At 44.9% G+C, this 17608-nt stretch overlaps 1 protein-coding gene and 1 long non-coding RNA gene across 2 annotated transcripts in view; one reads left to right on the plus strand and one right to left on the minus strand.

The window, feature by feature from the left end:
* The window catches only part of Fgf9 (fibroblast growth factor 9), a 41834-nt gene extending 40207 nt beyond the window's left edge, over positions 1–1627 (minus strand). The window contains exon 1 of the mRNA XM_005075300.4: positions 1164–1627. Coding sequence (XP_005075357.1) covers positions 1164–1440 — 277 coding nt within the window. The 5' untranslated portion in view covers positions 1441–1627. The remainder of the gene's footprint in view (positions 1–1163) is intronic.
* A 2212-nt stretch (positions 1628–3839) lies between these two features.
* LOC121137848 lies at positions 3840–17058 on the plus strand. Its single transcript, XR_005875121.1, has 2 exons — positions 3840–7542; positions 16573–17058. It is a non-coding gene; the product is annotated as an uncharacterized LOC121137848 (long non-coding RNA).
* The last annotated feature ends 550 nt before the right edge of the window (positions 17059–17608 follow it).

Here is a 17608-nt window from a genome sequence, read left to right on the forward strand (position 1 = left end):
GACAGCATCCACAGCCCACAAAGCCAAGCACGTAGTTTAGAATGAGTCCAACATCTGGCATGAAAGCATGAGGAAGAAAAATCACCACAGGGCTTGGTTTTTACGACCTAGTCTAAGTGTCGTCAGGTGGGTTCACTCAGGAGTTAACTCCTTCCAACAGTCTGGTTGCCTAAACTGTCGATTTTTTTTAAGTGAGTAAAAAGGGAAACCTAGATTCCACACGCCCCGCCCCCTCCCCAGCCCCAGGCAGAACTGTGTTCGCTGACTTAGCACTGCGCCACTGAAGGTGCCCCGCCAGGCACGTGTGTGAAGGCATGAAAGTGGGCAGAGTCCCCACCTGAGTCTGCAGCCTTCGATGCTGAGTCACAAGTACTCTGCTCCGAGCATGAAATCTTCGGAATGGCCTTTCAAATGAGCCTGCAGCTTTGGCGAGGGCAGGCAAACACTCACACCAGAATCGGGAAACCCACACAAGGCTGCACACCGGAAATTACAAGGCAGAGGTAGAGAGAGCCTGTGCTGGACCGTCCAGCACCCCTAGTGAGATTTCGACCCCTTCCCAGGTCATTTTCTCCGGGCGCTCTTGCCCTGGACACTTCAGATCTAAAACCCGACTTTAGTGCTCCCCACAGAACAGCCAGCAATCTTCGCCTGCATGGCTTTCAGGCCAGCCCCAACCAAAAACCAGCACGCTTAATTTACAATTCAAGCAGAACAGTTATTAGAGGAAAAGGGAAGGGAAAAAACTTAATCGGAGCAAGACACCGACTACCTACTGCAAACTGGGTACATTTTAAAGTTCTTAGTGATTAAAGCTTTAAACTCGTGGAATAGGTCCATTAAAGAGAAACTTCTGAAGCCTAATCTTCTCGCGTATCTGACAAAAAAAAAACTTGGGATTGGGTTATATTCATAACTCACCCCCCCCAAATAAAAAGAAGAAAGGCCTTTCAGTATAGACTTGCACCAGCGCCAGCCACAGATCTGCAATTCCGGAGGCTTTTTCCCTCCCTGAGCTGGCAAGACACGCACAGAGACCGGGGGGTGGGCATGAATATGAGAATATATCCCTTCCAGCATCCCCGCCTAGCCACCGCCTTCCTAGTAGTTAACAATCTGAACAGGTCACCGCGTGGACATGGAAGGGTTAAAGGCATACCTACCGAATCGGCTGTGGTCTTTCCTGGTTCCCTGGATAGTACCGTTGGGGAAGATTTCTAAGTGAAATCCAGTCCTGCAGTACAGCTGCCTCCGCCTGAGAATCCCCTTTAAATGATCCAAGTCCGTGACTGCGGGTCCCCGGGGCAGCCCCCCTGCTTCAGACTGACCCAGGTGGTCACTTAGCAACACCGGACTGTCCACCGGCAACACCGGTACGTTCCCGAATGGTACCGCGTCCTGCACACCGAAATAGCTCCCAACTTCACCTAAGGGAGCCATCAGAGGACTCGGCTTCTAAGCACAAGAATAAACAATAATGATGGTATCAACCAGGAGACACTAGGCGAGGTATATCCAACTCCCCTCCCTTGCTGTAGTTGCAGAGAGAGAGGGAAAAAGAGGGTTCTTTTCTTCAATCCATCCAATGCATAAATAAAAGTAATCTGCTGTTTTCCTGGCACAGGTTCAAGGTCAAACCACTGATAGTCTAAGAAGCCACCACTTTATACTCACACACTGATACTGATCAACACAGCCATGCATCGCTACGTATGGAGCCTCGGCACTAGGGAGGCAGAAAGGTCTTCACCCCATCCGACCGTAATATGGGAAAAAAATCCGTAGTTTCTCCATTTGCTTAGAGATCAGAATGACCATAGCAACGTAAGTGCTTGGGCGATATTACAGGGATTTTTAAGATGCTCGGGCTACGTCAGAATTTACGGATCCTGACTCCAGAAAGGCATGCGCTGTTTTTACTCTCTAACCGACTCTGCAGACATCAGCATGAATCCTTCAAGGAGAAGAGAGGAAAAAAAATCTCACGTTGGCGGCGGCAAATCTCTCCTCCCAGTCCCTCCTCCAAAAAAAATAAGGATAATATAACAAAAAGAAGAAAAAAACTTTCGGCGTCCAAAGCTAGTATCCAGAACGCTGCAGTGGCTCTGCGGAGGTCCAGCGGCTTGCAAGGAGGCGAGCGGCAAGCTGCGGGCGAGGACCGCGTCCCGGAGCTCGCGTGCTGCCCGGGCTGCCGCGAACAGGTGTCGCCGCGCGGGCCGCGCAGCGCCGTGGCCGCGGAGCGCTCCTCCTGCGCAGCCCCCGCCGGCGCGCAGAGTGGCGCAGGCGGCGGCATTGGGCCGGGTTTAAGGTAGCGCGGCGGCCGCCCTGCTCCGCCCGGTCCTAGCGCCCGCCCTGACGTCCGAGCCGCTCTGCCGCAGGCCGGGCACAGGCGGGCTGAGCGCGGGACTTCTCCGGGCGGACGACCTACGAAACCCGGCTTTCGAGGCGAGAAAGCCGGAGACGCGGTGCCAGAGGAGGGAAGCAGCAGCCGGAAGATGTTCGGTCACATGAAATCTAGCTTGCTTAGAGACGCATGGGGCAGAAGGGAACTGGGAAGGCAGTTTTCGCATGAACTCTGTAACCTTGCGTCGCATTATAAAACGGACTTGGAGGGAAGGGTTGGTGGAGGGAGCTTGGTTGGACAGGGCAGTTTCTCTTTCATTCTTCGGGCAGACTCAGAGAAGCGCAAACTATATGCAAACTATATTGCAGGTAAGACAATTGGGTGTGGAGTCAGATTCTCTCTCACTCTGTCTCTCTCTGTCTGTCTGTCTCTCGCACACACACACACACACACACACACACACACACACTGGTGGACCCACACACTTGGGTTTGTTCGGGGCATTCAGACTCGCATATTCGGGTTGTTTAGGTCCTGCCTCCGCCTCCCAGGTTCCCGCGGCTAGGAGCAAAGGGCACCCGGGGCTCCTCTGTCCTTCAGTTCGACTCATGCCCCAGATCTGAGTGTGCGTCTTCTGGGAGAAGGTTCCACTGAGTTCCCTCTCGCCCCCAAACCAAGCAACTCAGGACGGTCTTTGGCAGCCTGAGCTCTCCTTTTCCTAGGAGAAGCGAAAGGCACGAGTTCCAGGGTTTCCCTCCGTTGCCCGAAGCTCTCTGCATAGCCTGAGAGCAGGGCGGCAGTCGCCGGCTGGGGCACCCGCACTGCTAGCTGCTCAGTGCTCGTCCGCTGCCGCCGGTGCACTTGGAAGCCGGAGCTCTGGTTCCAGGCCACGGCTTTTGCTCGTGGCCAGCGGCCTTCGAGCCCAGCCACAGGCAGGGACAAAGAAACACACTGCCCGGGGCGGCCAGGGGCAGGGCCCGCCGGTGGCGCTGTCCGCGCCCTGCCACCCACCAGCGCCCGGGTCTGCAAGCGCGGCGTCCCCAACACAAGCACTGCCCCCGCAGCCCGCCCAAAGGTCGGGTCTCTCTCCCTCTGCTCCTCTTTGTTCACATTGTCTTAGACTCTCGGGTCAAGATGGTGAAAGTTGCTAAGACTTAGGAGTAGCTCCTGATGGCGTGCGAGGGAGAAACAAAGTCCAAAGACCGGAGCCCTGCAGCAGGGAAGCAAATAAAAGGCTTTTTCTGTGAGAGAAGTCAGCGTTAGGCGGCGAAGCCCTGGGACTGGCTGGACCTACTGGGACCAGAGGGTTTCGCCCCAAAGATGAAGGAAGCAATGAATTTGCAGATTTCTCGAATGCTGGAGGTGCCCGTCTCAAGAGCACCTTCCCCAACACCCTCCCTCCCCTCCCCCCCCCCGGCGTAGAAGGCTTGCTCCGCAGGGTCCCACGGGAAAAAAAGAGGGGCCAAGTGACCCTTCCCTCTGTCCATTCCCACACCTCTTTGCCGCAGTCCGGGGTCATCCAGAGTCCCCGCACTGGCTTCGTGCGTCTGCCTTACAAGTTCCCACTGCAGAAGAAGCCTGCCGTGTGGTATTTACAGCAGTCTCATCCCGGGCGTTAGCTGACTGTAACGTTAATTGCAGATGGAAGAAGCTAGGAGGAAGTGACACTTCCCATAAACCATTAGAGTAGCTTGCGTTAAACACCCCAGGTTGCCAACAGCCTTGGGTTAAGCAGGGACACTGCTGGACCCCTTGGGTACAAAGTGCCAGGTTGATTAAAAATTAAAAAAAAAGAAAACCTGGTAGAAGAGCTAGAGAGAATGAAATGCAAGACGGTTCTGTGTAAAGGGATGAAGAACAGGGCTCAGACGTTTCCAAAGGACTGGGCTGGGGCCGTTTCCCACCAGCTGTCTCCAACGACGTTCTTTAGGTCTGAATTTAGCCTGTTAGCCTATGAGCAAAAACCATTTCCGCCTCTGGATCCCGAAGCATCCTGTCCCTTTAAAAGTGATGCAGCAGTGAGAAAGAGTAAAGTAGCTGAGCCAGCACTTTCGCAGGTAGAAGCAGCAGTCTGCTCTTCCTTCTCGCTCCTACTGCAGTCAGTTCAGTTTCCCTTTCAGCGGCGTCCCTGGCTGCCAGCCCCCCTTCTTGACTCCCAACCGCTTGCCCATCAGGTTTCACTGCTGCTTACATTTGGTCCTTGTCCTGCCTAGTAAGAGAAACAATGAGCCTGCTATCTCCCTGACCTTATCGCATTTTTCCAGGCACTCACCCCACTCCAGAGGCTAACCTCTTCAAGATTGCTTCGGAGTTACACCATAACTACAGACTGCTATACTCAGGTTCTAGAATGGTTTACCAGTACTCCGATCATTACAATAAGATGGTGGTGGCTTCACTTTCTAGGCACACATGGTATAACTAACTGGCTTAATAACACCTGCCTGGGTGACCGGCCTTAAGAATAAAAGAAAACACACATAAAGCAGGCACAGACAATAGATGTCCTCATGATACTCCTCATATAGCCCTGCATGCGTTTCTGCACATGAGGCATTCAGTAAATTCTAGTTAGTCCTAAACTCTCTAAGGCGCTCTCTCCTCCAACTGACATAGTCCCTCTTGTCTGTCCTTTTCCTCCCTTACCTGTATATTCTATCAGGTTTGGCATTTCTGCTATCACTGTCATGCATGGGTCCAGATTGGAGTAAAAGCAGTCAAGGGAAGCATGACAAGGAATGACCATCCCAAGAGCCCACAGATCTGTTATGTGGAATCCAGCATTGTACCTACTCTCACTGCAGCTCTGCACCCTGGCTTAGACACATGCATGTAAGCATGGCCTGTATGCTGTTAAGTTCTCCACACATTCGAAGGGACCGCTTGTTCTCTTCACCTGGTCTTGTTTCTTTCATTAATTTGCAAGTCCTTTATTTGCTTCGCACACGCATGCACACGTGTGCGCGTACACACACACACACACACACACACACAGTCAGCACGGAAGCCTTCCATTCCCTTCTAGTGACAGTGACTGCATAAGCAGGCTACACCTTTCACTCTCTATTTCCACCATTCTCCCATCCCCAACCTACAAGCCTGCAATCTACTCTGTGGGGTGAAAGGCAGGTGGTTTGGGTTCCCAGACTGACCTCATGGAACAGTTTGAACTTGGTAGGGCCGGAACACTGCAGCAAGCACTGCCTTGCTTCAGTGGGGCAGACACTCCAAGGGCTTCTGTGCTGTAGCCATTTAAGTCTCAAACCTGACTTTGTGAGTGAATACTATTTTGTCACTTTTTTTTTGGTTTTGTTTTTTTTTTTTTTGAGACAGGGTTTTTTTCTGTAAAACAGCCCTAGCTATTATAGAACTTGATTTGCAGACCAGGCTAGCCTCAAACTCACAAAGATCTACCTTCCTCTGCTTCCCAGGAGCTAGGATTAAACACATGTGCCACCATGCCCAGCTTTGCTTAATTTTTTCTAAGGAGGAGATTATGGTTTATGAAGATTAAGTAACACATCTCTCACCTCATTGCTAAAAATGGTAAAGCCAAGTTCAGACATCTCGGAGCCCATGGCACAATAATACTTTGTATTATAAGAGACATACCCTTACTGGGCATAATGGTGCATACCTATAATCCCAGCACTCAGGAGGCTGAGGCTACAGCATTGCAAAAGCCATCCTGTGCTATATCTCAAAAACAACCAAAAATAAACCTGGTGAGTATGTTTTAACAAAATAAATATGCATGTATAAATAATGAGTATATGCACTTAACAACCTGCTATTTTGAGTGTATGTAACACACTTAGACAAAATATAAAGAATCCAGTTGCAGACAGTGTGGTAACACTCACATTTAATCCCAGCATCCAGGTGGCAGAGGCAGGAGGATCTCTGTGGATTCCTGGCCATCCTGGCCTACAGAGAGAGTTCCAGGACAACCAGAGATATACAGAAAGACAAGGAGAAGGAGAAGGAGAAGGAGTTCCAACAGGAGGGAAAAGATAAGGTAGAGAAGCCCCCAGAAACAACTTTAAGAAAATAAAAATGCAGGAACCATTTGAAGAAATGTTTTTAAACCTCCATTTGGACACACAAAAAAAACTTGAGCCAATAAAAAGACATGTGGTATTCCTAAGTAGAAAAAAATCTCAATTTTGAAAAAATATAATCCTTCCTTGGTAAAAGTAAAACCTTACCATGATCACAACAAAAGTACCAACAAATTGTTTTATTAGCCACATTGATGCTAAAAATTTTTGACAAAAAAATGAGATGTTAACTTAAGTATTTCAAGTATTTCTAAATTACAGTAGATAAAATGCAGCATTATCATACAAATAACTGGATAGAGCAGTAGCAGTCTATAAATTTCTTAAAATCTGAGTACACATTAGGATGTAATATAAGACAAGTAATGGGGAAAATAAACTAGTTAGTAACTGGTCTAAAGAACTGAAGCGGCAACTGGGAGAAAGAGTTTTCCTTCACACCCGAAATGAGGTTAGAGCTCAAACAGAGAAAAGCTTAAGTGTAAGTTTAAACTGTAACAAGTGCTAAAGGAAACAATGGAGAAATTCCTTTACACTCTGAGTGGTAAAAGCCTTTCTAGTTTGGATTGCAGAATTCAAATGTCTGATAAAAAATGTTGAAAAACGTAACTACACACAAAACATAGCTACACAGAAGGAAACCAAATTCGGTAGTTAAAAGGTGAAGTAAAACAAACTGCATGTCAAGTTGAAGGCTAACTTTCCTGTCTATGAACAACCTGTAAATGGTGAAGTATGCAGCCTCTGCTGGGCACAATGGCACATGCCTAGAATCCCAGCACTCTGGAGGTAGAGGTAGGGGGATCAGGAGTTCAAGCCTGGACATAGCCAGTTCAAGACCAACTGGCCAGATGAGACCCTTTTTTAAAAGGTCAAACTAATAATAGTAGCAGCGATGATGGTGGTGGTGGTAACGTAACAATAGCGGTGATGGTCTGGTGTCTGGCCTGATATGTGAGTCTGGAAGTCATCACTCCCATTCACAGAGGAAAATGATGAACGGACTGAAAATCAGGAATTCATCTTAAATCCTCAGAGAATTGAGGTCATGAGACAAAGTGCTGGAGAGCCAGGCAGACATGAAGTCACTGCTTCCAAAGCAGAAGAGAGGAGAAGCAGCCTATACCTGGAGCCAAGGTAAGTATAGTTACCTCAAACTGTAATTCCCCAAGGCTCAGGGTGAATAAGCATGAGAGCTAAGAGGTCGGAGGGGCCCCAGTCTCAGAGGGCCCTCCCCCTCCCTTATTTCCAGACTCAGGTTCCCACTGTGAAGATCTGAAAAAGAACCCTTCCTTCTGGCCTGGGAGGAGAATACACTCATTTTCCTCACCCTGGGGAACCTGTTTTACCCCAGCCTACCTCAGCTGGGAAGGGAGACACCCAGCTCTAATATCCCCTGCCCTCAAATCCCCACATCAGGCTCATTAGCAGACAGGCCTTGCCATAGTGATATTGAACACATCCCTTCAGTACCTGTGATGGTTAGTTTTAATTATCGGTTTGACACAATCTAGAATAGATTGGCCAGCCTGGGAAGATTGTCTTGATTACATTAATCGATGTGGGAAACTCCAACCTAAAAGTGGGAGGCCATTCCCTGGGTTCCCATGGACCCCCAACTGTATAAAAAAGAAAAAGCAAGCTGAGCACTGTCAGGCATGCACCCCCTCTTACTGTCAGGCATGCACCCCCTCTTGGTTGTCCTGCTGTGAACTGGAGCTAAGAAAGCCTTTCTCTCCTAAGTAGCTTTTGTCAGAGTGTTCAAAGGCAGCAAGAGAAATGAAACTAGAACAGTGTTTTTCCACTTCATCCACGAGTGTTGGAGCAGAAACCCTGAATGATTTCAAGAGAATATGCATAACAACTTGAAGACATAAGAAGGAACCCACAGTCTGCACAGTGCACTTACTTCACTTAAACCCAGCAAATGCTGAGTAGTATTTGATAACAACTGTGGAGCCGTCTGTCTGAAAGTTTAGCAACTCATTAGAACAATAGATTTTTTTACCCTTCCCAGGGCTTCCTTCTCAAAGAAAATTCCTCATCCCTGTTTCCTCCATTCTCACTTTTCCCCAACTGAACATGAATCTCCTCTCAGGCCCCACTGACGTATTTAATAATATTTTCTTCATTTGTTTCCAACTCTGAATGTTGGTAACACTGTTAATAAAGTCCCAAGCTTAATGACATTTCAGCCTGAACCTGAAATGTGCCCTCTACACGGGGATGTGTTTCCCAGCTGGAAGGGCTGTTTCGGGGAGGCCATGAAATGTTGAAGAGGTAGGACGTGGGTAGGAGAAGGACAATAGCAGGGGCAGTCTTGAGAGGTGCCTATGTTATGTCTTGGCTTTCTGATATGTGGCTTTGTGACGAAGGAACCAAAACCTCACCCAGCCCCCTGCTTTAGCAGCCATGACAGGCTACAGAAAAGACCCAGCAGGACAAAGGCCCCTGACTCAGCTGAGTTTCCAGCCTTCCGATCTTGCTGGCACTGCCCTAGTCACTAGGAGGTCAGATACCCCCCATGTGGCAAGGAACCAATCAGAAGTTAGCTGGCAGGCTCTGGGTGTGCTTTAGGTAAAAGTGGCTTAGCAGTGATGTGCAGAGCATAGCAACAGCCCTGGGAGGGCCTATAGGCCATAACAACCAGTTGACCAATCAACACAGGGCAGGGCACCCAAACCCGGAAGTGAACCAATCCTGAGACTATTGCACACCCCTAGGCACTCCCCTTGCTCTGCCCAATAAATTCCCTGCCTCACACCACACACTGTGATGAACAAAGGGCCCCGAGTTAAAGACAGTTAACTCGTCAAACAATAAAAGACTCTTTGCTTTTGCATTGGAATGGGTCTCTTGTTGATTTGGGGGTTTAGAATTTGGGCACAACAGTGAACACATGCCCAGCCACAGCCCAGCGTCTGTATACTAAGAACTTACAAAGTCCTTGAAACTAGGAGGTATAAATTTATGGTAGAGGGCTTGCCCAGCATGCATGTGGCCGGCCCTCAGTTCCATCACCCGAATAATGACAAAAAGTCTTCCTTGTAGCTTTTCCCAATGTGTTGTGTAGTGTTGTCCTCATGGTCAGCCTACTATGCCATTTGCCAGTGCTGCCATGGTGTTCGAAGGACCTGCACTTTGTTCTCTATTGAATGTGTTCCATGCCCTGGGTGAGCTGGGGCACCTGAGTCAGCAGAGACTCCCTGACACCCAGTCATCTGAACATGATGTGCTCCGAGAGCTGGGAGGGCCCTTCTGAGTTCTCCCAGGGCCTGACATGTCTCTATGCTCCCCTAGTTTAAAGACACAAAAATAAATAGGAAATTACTCATCCGGCCAGATAACACAAGCTTTAGCACACTTGCACTCACTGGCCCCTAAGTTAGAGAAATGCATAAATGTGGATCCAAGATGAGACTGAAAGTTACAGTGGGATAACCACATTAGATTGTGACAAAGTCACAATACCTCGAGCGCCATTTTGTACTGGGTGGCTGCTTAGAGAAAGTATATAATCAAAATTAGCATTTAAAATTTTCATAGGACATATATTGTAGCAAAAAAAGAACACATTAATTCTATCAATTATGCTATTATGGAAACTCAATTCAACAACTATCCCTGCTTCTCGGTGTTGCAGAACTACTATACACTTTATCAAGGTGATCTGTTAAACAGATTATGCAGCTTTCTTTTGTTTGTTGCTTGGGTTGGGTTGGGTTTTTTTGACACAGAGTCTCACTATGCATCTCAGGCTAGCCTGGAATTCTTTCCTGAAACCTCTGTGTCCTGATTACTGGGAGGTATGAATTTCCAGACTGCACTACATCCCACTAAGAACATAGGACATCTTTATGAATTATATTCTAAAGAGCTTTTAAAATTTAACATTCCATTTGGCTGGAGGAAGGCAGTTACTACCTGTCCCACCTGGTCTTTATTATAGTCATCAGCACAACGTATGTGGTAGCCATGGAGAGAGATCTAGAAAGTGCCTATCCTCCAAACTCCCCTAATTTGACTATAATTTAAAGAAAGGAAAATAGGGTCAAAAGGAAAGAAATTGAGTCCATTCATGAGCTACCCAGACCTGGGAGGTATGTAGCAAGCCATTTACAGGTACTCAGTCAGGAATTATTGAATAGCATGGGCTCAAAGACAAGTGAGAAAACATGGCCATGCTCTGCATACTACACTGAAGCAGACAGATGTCACCAGGATATTACTATTTGCAGTGCACAGGAGCCACTAGAAGGCTAAGGAAATGGAGTAGGGTTTTAAAATGCCAACAGTGATGACCCTTCTCCACTCTTTTCCACAGTATCAAAGTCTGATCACACAGGATTTAAATGGACCTGTCATTTTATTCACTTTAGTGTGACATTGTTTGCTTCAGTGTGTTGACTACACAGTTAAAAGGCAATGAGACATTCTTGGTGCTTCTAAGTCTATCCAAATGTGAAGAAAAGTGTGCATATTGAATCATTTATGCCCTCAAAAGCTATTAGATCCAAGGGCCATGCCCATTATTACTTCTTAAATTTTCCCTAATGGTGGCTCAGCTGCATGAATGGATGTATCTTTCTAATTGGATTGGATGACTGGTGTCACACTTCTACTTATTCCAAGCACTAACTTCTGTGACTTTCAAAGGTTACAGTAGCCAATGGCCAAACCTAAGCCCCAAACTCTATGACCTTTTCCTCATCAAAAATTATTGTCATCTGAAATAAATGTAAAGACAAACAGCGGTGAAATGTCAATTGGGGTGTAGCCAAGGAGGAAAAAATAAAAAGACGTGCTTCACTGTGCTGAGTTGAAGCAAAACAATGACAAGAAAACAAGATGAGATACAATGGGCTTCCACGGCCCATAGATTTTTCACCAAGAAAGGAAAGATCCTGTAGCCAGGAATAGTGGAACACACCTGTAACTCTAACCCTTTTGTGGCTGAAGCAGAAGACCAGCTTAGGCTTTATAGTGAAATCAGGTCTCAAAAGAAAACAAACAACAACAAAAACAGAATGATTGAGGAAGAAGAGAAGAAAGAGGCAGAGCAGAGGAAGATAAAGGAGGGAATGGAGGTAAATAAATAAAAAGAGGACAGCAAACTAGCTAGATCATATTCTTCAGAGCCTCCCATCAGACATGGTGGGCTAGCTCTATAGGAGTGGAAACCAGGCCTAGGGTAGAGACATGATCAAAGCCTGAGCTCCATACCCAGTACTACAAGGATGGAAACAAATGGAAACAGTCCCCAAGCTATTTCTCCTCCTGTACAATAGGTTGTTTCCAGGATTTAAAAAATAAATACAATGTATAACCCCAATTTTTTCCAAAAATAAGCTTTGTGAAGATACATCGTATTAATACCAATACATTAATTTTACCAAAATAGTAAACTATTTTAATAGAAAAAGAAAAGGAATGACATTTATGGAGATGAAATAATAACAGGAAAGAAAATAAGCAATTTAAATACAGTACAAATAATTATACAAATTCCACTGAAGCCTGAGGTACAGTTCAGGAGACATCAAAATGTAGACACTAGGATCATGAAATGATTGATGAATTTGTTCCCTATCTCCTAGATTCTCAATAGGACAATAACGAATTTTCAGAAATTAAAAGGTGCCTTTTTCATAATACTTTACCCACTTCCTAGCAGAAAGATACTGTTTCATATCCTCTAGAGCTGTTTGTAATGATCACAAACAAAGATTTTATTCAACTCATCGTTTATGGAGAGCCATGTGCCAGCCTCCAAAAGGAAAACAAATGAGAGGGTCCTGCCCTCATTATGTCCTGTGACAATAACAATGATGGACACGCTCCCATTGAAAGCCCCTTTGAATATTTAGGGTGACAGTATCAGGACTTCTACCAGGGTAGCAGGGATAGGGGGCAAGGGAGGGGCAGGTGGGAGAGATCTGCTGAAGGAAGGCCTGGCAAGGTAAATCTGATATTCATAGGGTCAGCCTGCGGGTTGGCTACTAGAGACGGAAGCCTGTCCTGCCGTCCACAGGTGGAAGTTCTCCTTCCTCAGAAAATCCCCCACTCTTGTTTCAATGCAGACTGTCCCCATTTATCAAGTAAAGGCTTGCTCCTCAGCTGGTGACACTACTACAGGTGATGAAAGTTGTTGTTTATTGCTTTTCTATTGCCTTTGTAAAATACCATGACCAAGACAGCTCATAACCAGGGAGTCATAGAAAAAAGAGAGTCTATTTTCAGTGTAAGTGTCCCTCACAGAAGGAAAGCATGGCAGCAAGCCAGGAACAGAGCAACCAAAGCAGGGTTCTGGGAGCTCACAGCTCCGCCAAGGGTGGTAACAGAAAGAACTGAAAGTTGTCCTCGGGTTTTAACTCTCAAAGCCCACCCCCAGTGACTTAACTCCTCCAGCAAGGCCACAGGGCCTAAGCCACCCACAAACAGCGCCACAAACTGGAGACCATGTTCAAAGTATTTGAGCCTGTGGGGGACATTCTTACTCAAAACACCACAGAAGTCTGGTCGGAAGAAGTGAGTCACTGAAGGCATGCCCTTGAAAGGGAATAGCGGCTACCAGGATTCCAGCCCACCCTTCCCCTGGCCCTGAGATAACAAGCTTTGTTTGACTGCATGCTCTCTGCTGCTATGTTCTGCTTACCATAGGCTCAGAAACAAGTTAACCCAATGACTATGAACAGAAAACTCTGAAGTCATAAGCCAAACATAAATATTTCTTACTTGAAGCTGTTTATCTTAGGTATTTTGTGTCCATGAAGGAAAGCTAAGCAGAATATTTTTTTCAACTGAGTGGATATGCCCAAAAGATTATCTAGAACAATGATTCGCAACCTGTAGATGGCAACAACCCAAGGGTTGCCTAAGACCAACAGAAAAACACAGATATTTATATTACCACTCATAACAGGAGCAAAATTATAGTCTAAGCAGCAATGAAAATAATGTTATGGTTGGAGGTCACCACAACATGAGGAACTGTATTAAAGAGTCAAAGCATTAGGAACTTTGGGAACCACTGACCCAGGATAATCTACCCTACTAAAAGCCAATTGGTTATCCATGCTGATCGCACCCACCTAAGCATGAGTTTGATTGAATCACTGGGGCTGTCATTTTGCTGGAAGACACATCAGATAGATCCTCATAGTCACTCAAGGTCTCATCAATCCTATTTTCTGGCTTATCTAGAGTCAGAAATGGTAGCATAAACCTTCAAGTCTAGTACTCAGGAGTCTGAGGCAAGTGTATGTCGAACTGGGGGTCAGCCAGTGTTACATAGCAAGACTCAAAAGGTCATAAAACGTCAATGAAAGCCACTGATAGCTCACCTCATTTCTGACCCCACTGAATACAGTCCTCTCAGGAAATATGCCACACTTACCCACCCTTTTCTTCCTTCCTAAGGTCAGCCTGACACATGCTCTGTGGTTAAAAAACAACAACAACAACAAAAAAAACCACAACAAAAACCTCTGTTGGCAGAGAACCCCTTAAAGAGGACAGCAGTCCTTATCTAAGCAGGCTTTTGCTTTAATCCTGGCACTAGAAAGATAGATTCCATGATATAGAGAGGCTGGAAAAGACTACAATGGAGACAAACTTTGTATCCTGTTGACTGTTACCTCAAAAGGGAGGGGGAAAGTATGGAGAGTGACCTTGATTTTCACACTGTGGATTCCAAATGCATTGTGATTGACTCCCTTTGTCAACCCTTGTTTTCAGTGATCCATTTCTTGTTTAAAGTTATTTTTATCTACAACCCCTCCTAATTTACATAACTGACCTCATTTGTGCTGTAAGCTGTTTACCAGTGTTCTTAACCAGGGTTATTTTACCTTTGAGGGAGTACAACCACTGTCTAAAAAAGGCACATATGTCACCAGAACTGGGGGCATCATGAGGCCAGAGGCCAGGGGTGACAACAAACATCTCTCTAAAATGTCTGTAGTGCTAATCCTGAGGCACTCTGATGAAGATCGTGCTACTGTGACATCTGTCACAAATTTTTAAACTACTTTCTAAAAATCTAGACCTATGAAGGAAATAATAAAAAAGAAAGGCTGGAAATATAATGAACATCAGGGGATTTTTACCTATTACTCACTGACTTTTTTTACATGAATAGAATCAATAGGATATATCTAATTTTTATAAGATATATATGCAAAGTAAGATATATTATATATATATGCAAAACCATAAGGAGAGAGAGATTTACTACAAGGAACAGGCCTACAATCACAGAAGTTGATAAATCAAAAATGTATAGATCAGGGTCCCATTTCAAGGCTTAGGCAAGAAGCAATTTATAGAGCCAGAGAGAGTCTGACTGAGTTCCACTCCAAAGGTCACCAGGCAGGAAAATTTGCTCCCAAATCAGGTCAGTCTTTTATTACCATCTTTAAAGTAAAGGACCCATGGTAGAAAGTCATTAGGAAAGACAATGGTGGGGTCCTGTAAGACAGGCTTTCACTCTCTTCAACTGATTGGCTAAAACACACTCACATTCAAGAAAGCAATCTGTTGTTCTCAATCTGTAGTTTTAAATGTTAATTTCATCTAAAACATTCTCTTAGAAATACCCAGAGTAATATTTGACCAAATATCTGGGCACCTCACGGGAACAGTCAAGTTGAACATAAAATTAAGCACCAGAAACATGAGGACAGTAGGAAATAGCAGAAAGATCAGGAGTTTATGTTTAATCCAGGAACAGCGGCAAATGCCCATAATCCCAGCACTTGAGAGACAAGAGTTCAAGGCCTGCCTGAGCTACATAGCAAGTGCCAGGTCAACCAGGGCTGTGTAGCATGACCCTGTCTCAGTTCTTTTAAATGTTTAATAACATTTTACATGTCTAATGCACACTAACATATCACTATTTTATCATGGAAGGTCAGTGAGTGCTACAGGCAGGTTTGTAGCCAAGGCTCTGGAATCACTTGCATGAATTCTTTCAGAACCTTGAACTGTAACACACCTCACATCAGAACGCAGAACCACTTCGGCTCTCGGACGCTTCCTTGGCAGATCCATGAAGCCAAAGCAAGACCGTAACTAAAGACCATAAGAATGAAAACTTAGGCAGGACTGGGGAATGGAGCTCGGTGGCAGAATATTTATTTGCCTAACATGCATGAGTCCATGGATTTGAGCTCCATCACTAGGGAGGAAACCAACTTGTGAAATTCACCATTGCAAACTATATGTCCTCTGGGAAAAGTGTGACAATGATCTATATTTTTTCTGAAATTATTGAAGAAACATTCATTTTATTTAGACACTCAAAATACCCAGCAATTAAACAGCAAACTAGGATTTCACATTGAGCACTAGAAGGAATGGAGAAAGTCCAAACGTATGTTAGTAAAATGATGTTCCACTTCTGCTGTGTATATTGAAAGTCAACAGTGCTTGGAAAAGACTGATCAATTGACATTCTCATTGTCACTGTCAAATGCAACCCTGGGAAGAAGGATTGGTTCTAGCTGAACTTCAGGATTATACATAATAATACAGCTACGTGGGATTGCATCTAAGAGTTATTGCTAAAAGTTCCTTCCCTTTTGGTTAAAAATGCTAATCCAGGGGTAGAAAGATAGCTTAGCAGTTAAGAGCACTGGATGCTCCTTCAGAGAGCCCAGGTTCAATTCCCAGCACCCACATGGCAGCTAATAACTGCCTGTAACTCCAAAATCTGACACCCTCACACATACACATATGGGAGGCAAAACACCAATGTACATAAAATAAAAAATAAATGAATTTTTTTAAAATGCTAACCCAGCTGTCCCATTTAAGGCTAAGTACTTCACAGTCTCTTAGTCTCTGTTCTCTGGTCATTTGTGAATCTCTGAATTATTCTCCATTTACTACAAAAAGAGCTTCTCTGATGAGAGTTGAGACTGGTACTAATCTATGAGTATAAAGATAAGCATCTAGAGGGCAGCTTGATAACATGTCTGATTAGAAAATAATAGTAGGTTTTCCTCTAGGGCCTGTTACTATCCATCCATGCCCTCTTGACCAGGTTAACAGTACTGGACATGAGTTCTGCCTTATAGAGCAGACCTTAATTCCAATCAGAGTGGCAGGTTACCCTTTCCACCCATTGAGGGTAACTATTCATTTCCTTAACTGTTTCCTCCCAAGGTGCAGGGATTATCTCAGGAGAGAACAAAAACAAAATGTAAGCGCCGGATTACAGAGGACTTTGAAAAACAGTGTGTTCCAGATACGACAGTGTCATTGCACATGAACTCACTCCACTGCGGTTGACTGCACAAGACCTGCACATGATCAAGCCAGCAAAAGTGTCAGCACAAATGGGGAAAGATGCATGAAGTGCCATCCATCTCTGATGAGCTATTGGAAGTTGATGTCTACGAGTGGAAGGGAAATCTATTTTTCTTCAGGGATGCATCCCCTGACAGGTTGCCCAAGTTCCAGTGAATGGCCTTACACCCTTAAACATGCTGGAAGTGCTAAAAAGACTCAGTGTCTCGATGAAAAAGTGCAATGAGCTGGGAAGGAGAAATGGTGGGAGAGTTGGAAGAGAAGGAGTAGAGGCTGGGTTTGATCAAAACACGTGTATGAGATTCTCAACCAATAAATTAAAATGCAGGATACTGACCTAGACTCAAACTGTTGGCTTGCTTTATTTAAACAGTCTCAAAGTAAACAGTAAAAAATAATAGTATGATACATGTAAAGTATGGTTAATAAAAAAATAATATGGTTACAATTTCAGAGGCAAGATTTCCATTACTATTTTCTCTGATTTAAAATAAAGTTTGGATCAAACAAAGTCTTACTAATGTTATTCTTCAAGGTAATCATTGAGCAAAACTATGTAGTGATAGTTTTAATTTGATCAATGTCTAGGAGAAAATTTTCAGAATTTGGTTATGCATTTACAATCTATCTGCTAATGGTACATACATTCTTAAAAGCTATTACATTGGAGCTTAGCTCTCTGATATTAATGACATTTTGTCATTATATATTTTATATATATCAATCATATATATAATTTCATGCACACACATAAATATGTAATATATGTATATTATACCACATGTGATGTGTGACCTGCTCTGAATTCTAAAGAAACACTGAATATTTTCAGGATCTGAGCTTAGATTAAGAAATTGTTCCTGCTCTAGAGACTTAGACCAGTACAAACTCC

This window comes from Mesocricetus auratus, unplaced genomic scaffold, assembly GCF_017639785.1.
Source record: "Mesocricetus auratus isolate SY011 unplaced genomic scaffold, BCM_Maur_2.0 Super-Scaffold_100707, whole genome shotgun sequence".
NCBI classification, from domain to species: domain Eukaryota; kingdom Metazoa; phylum Chordata; class Mammalia; order Rodentia; family Cricetidae; genus Mesocricetus; species Mesocricetus auratus.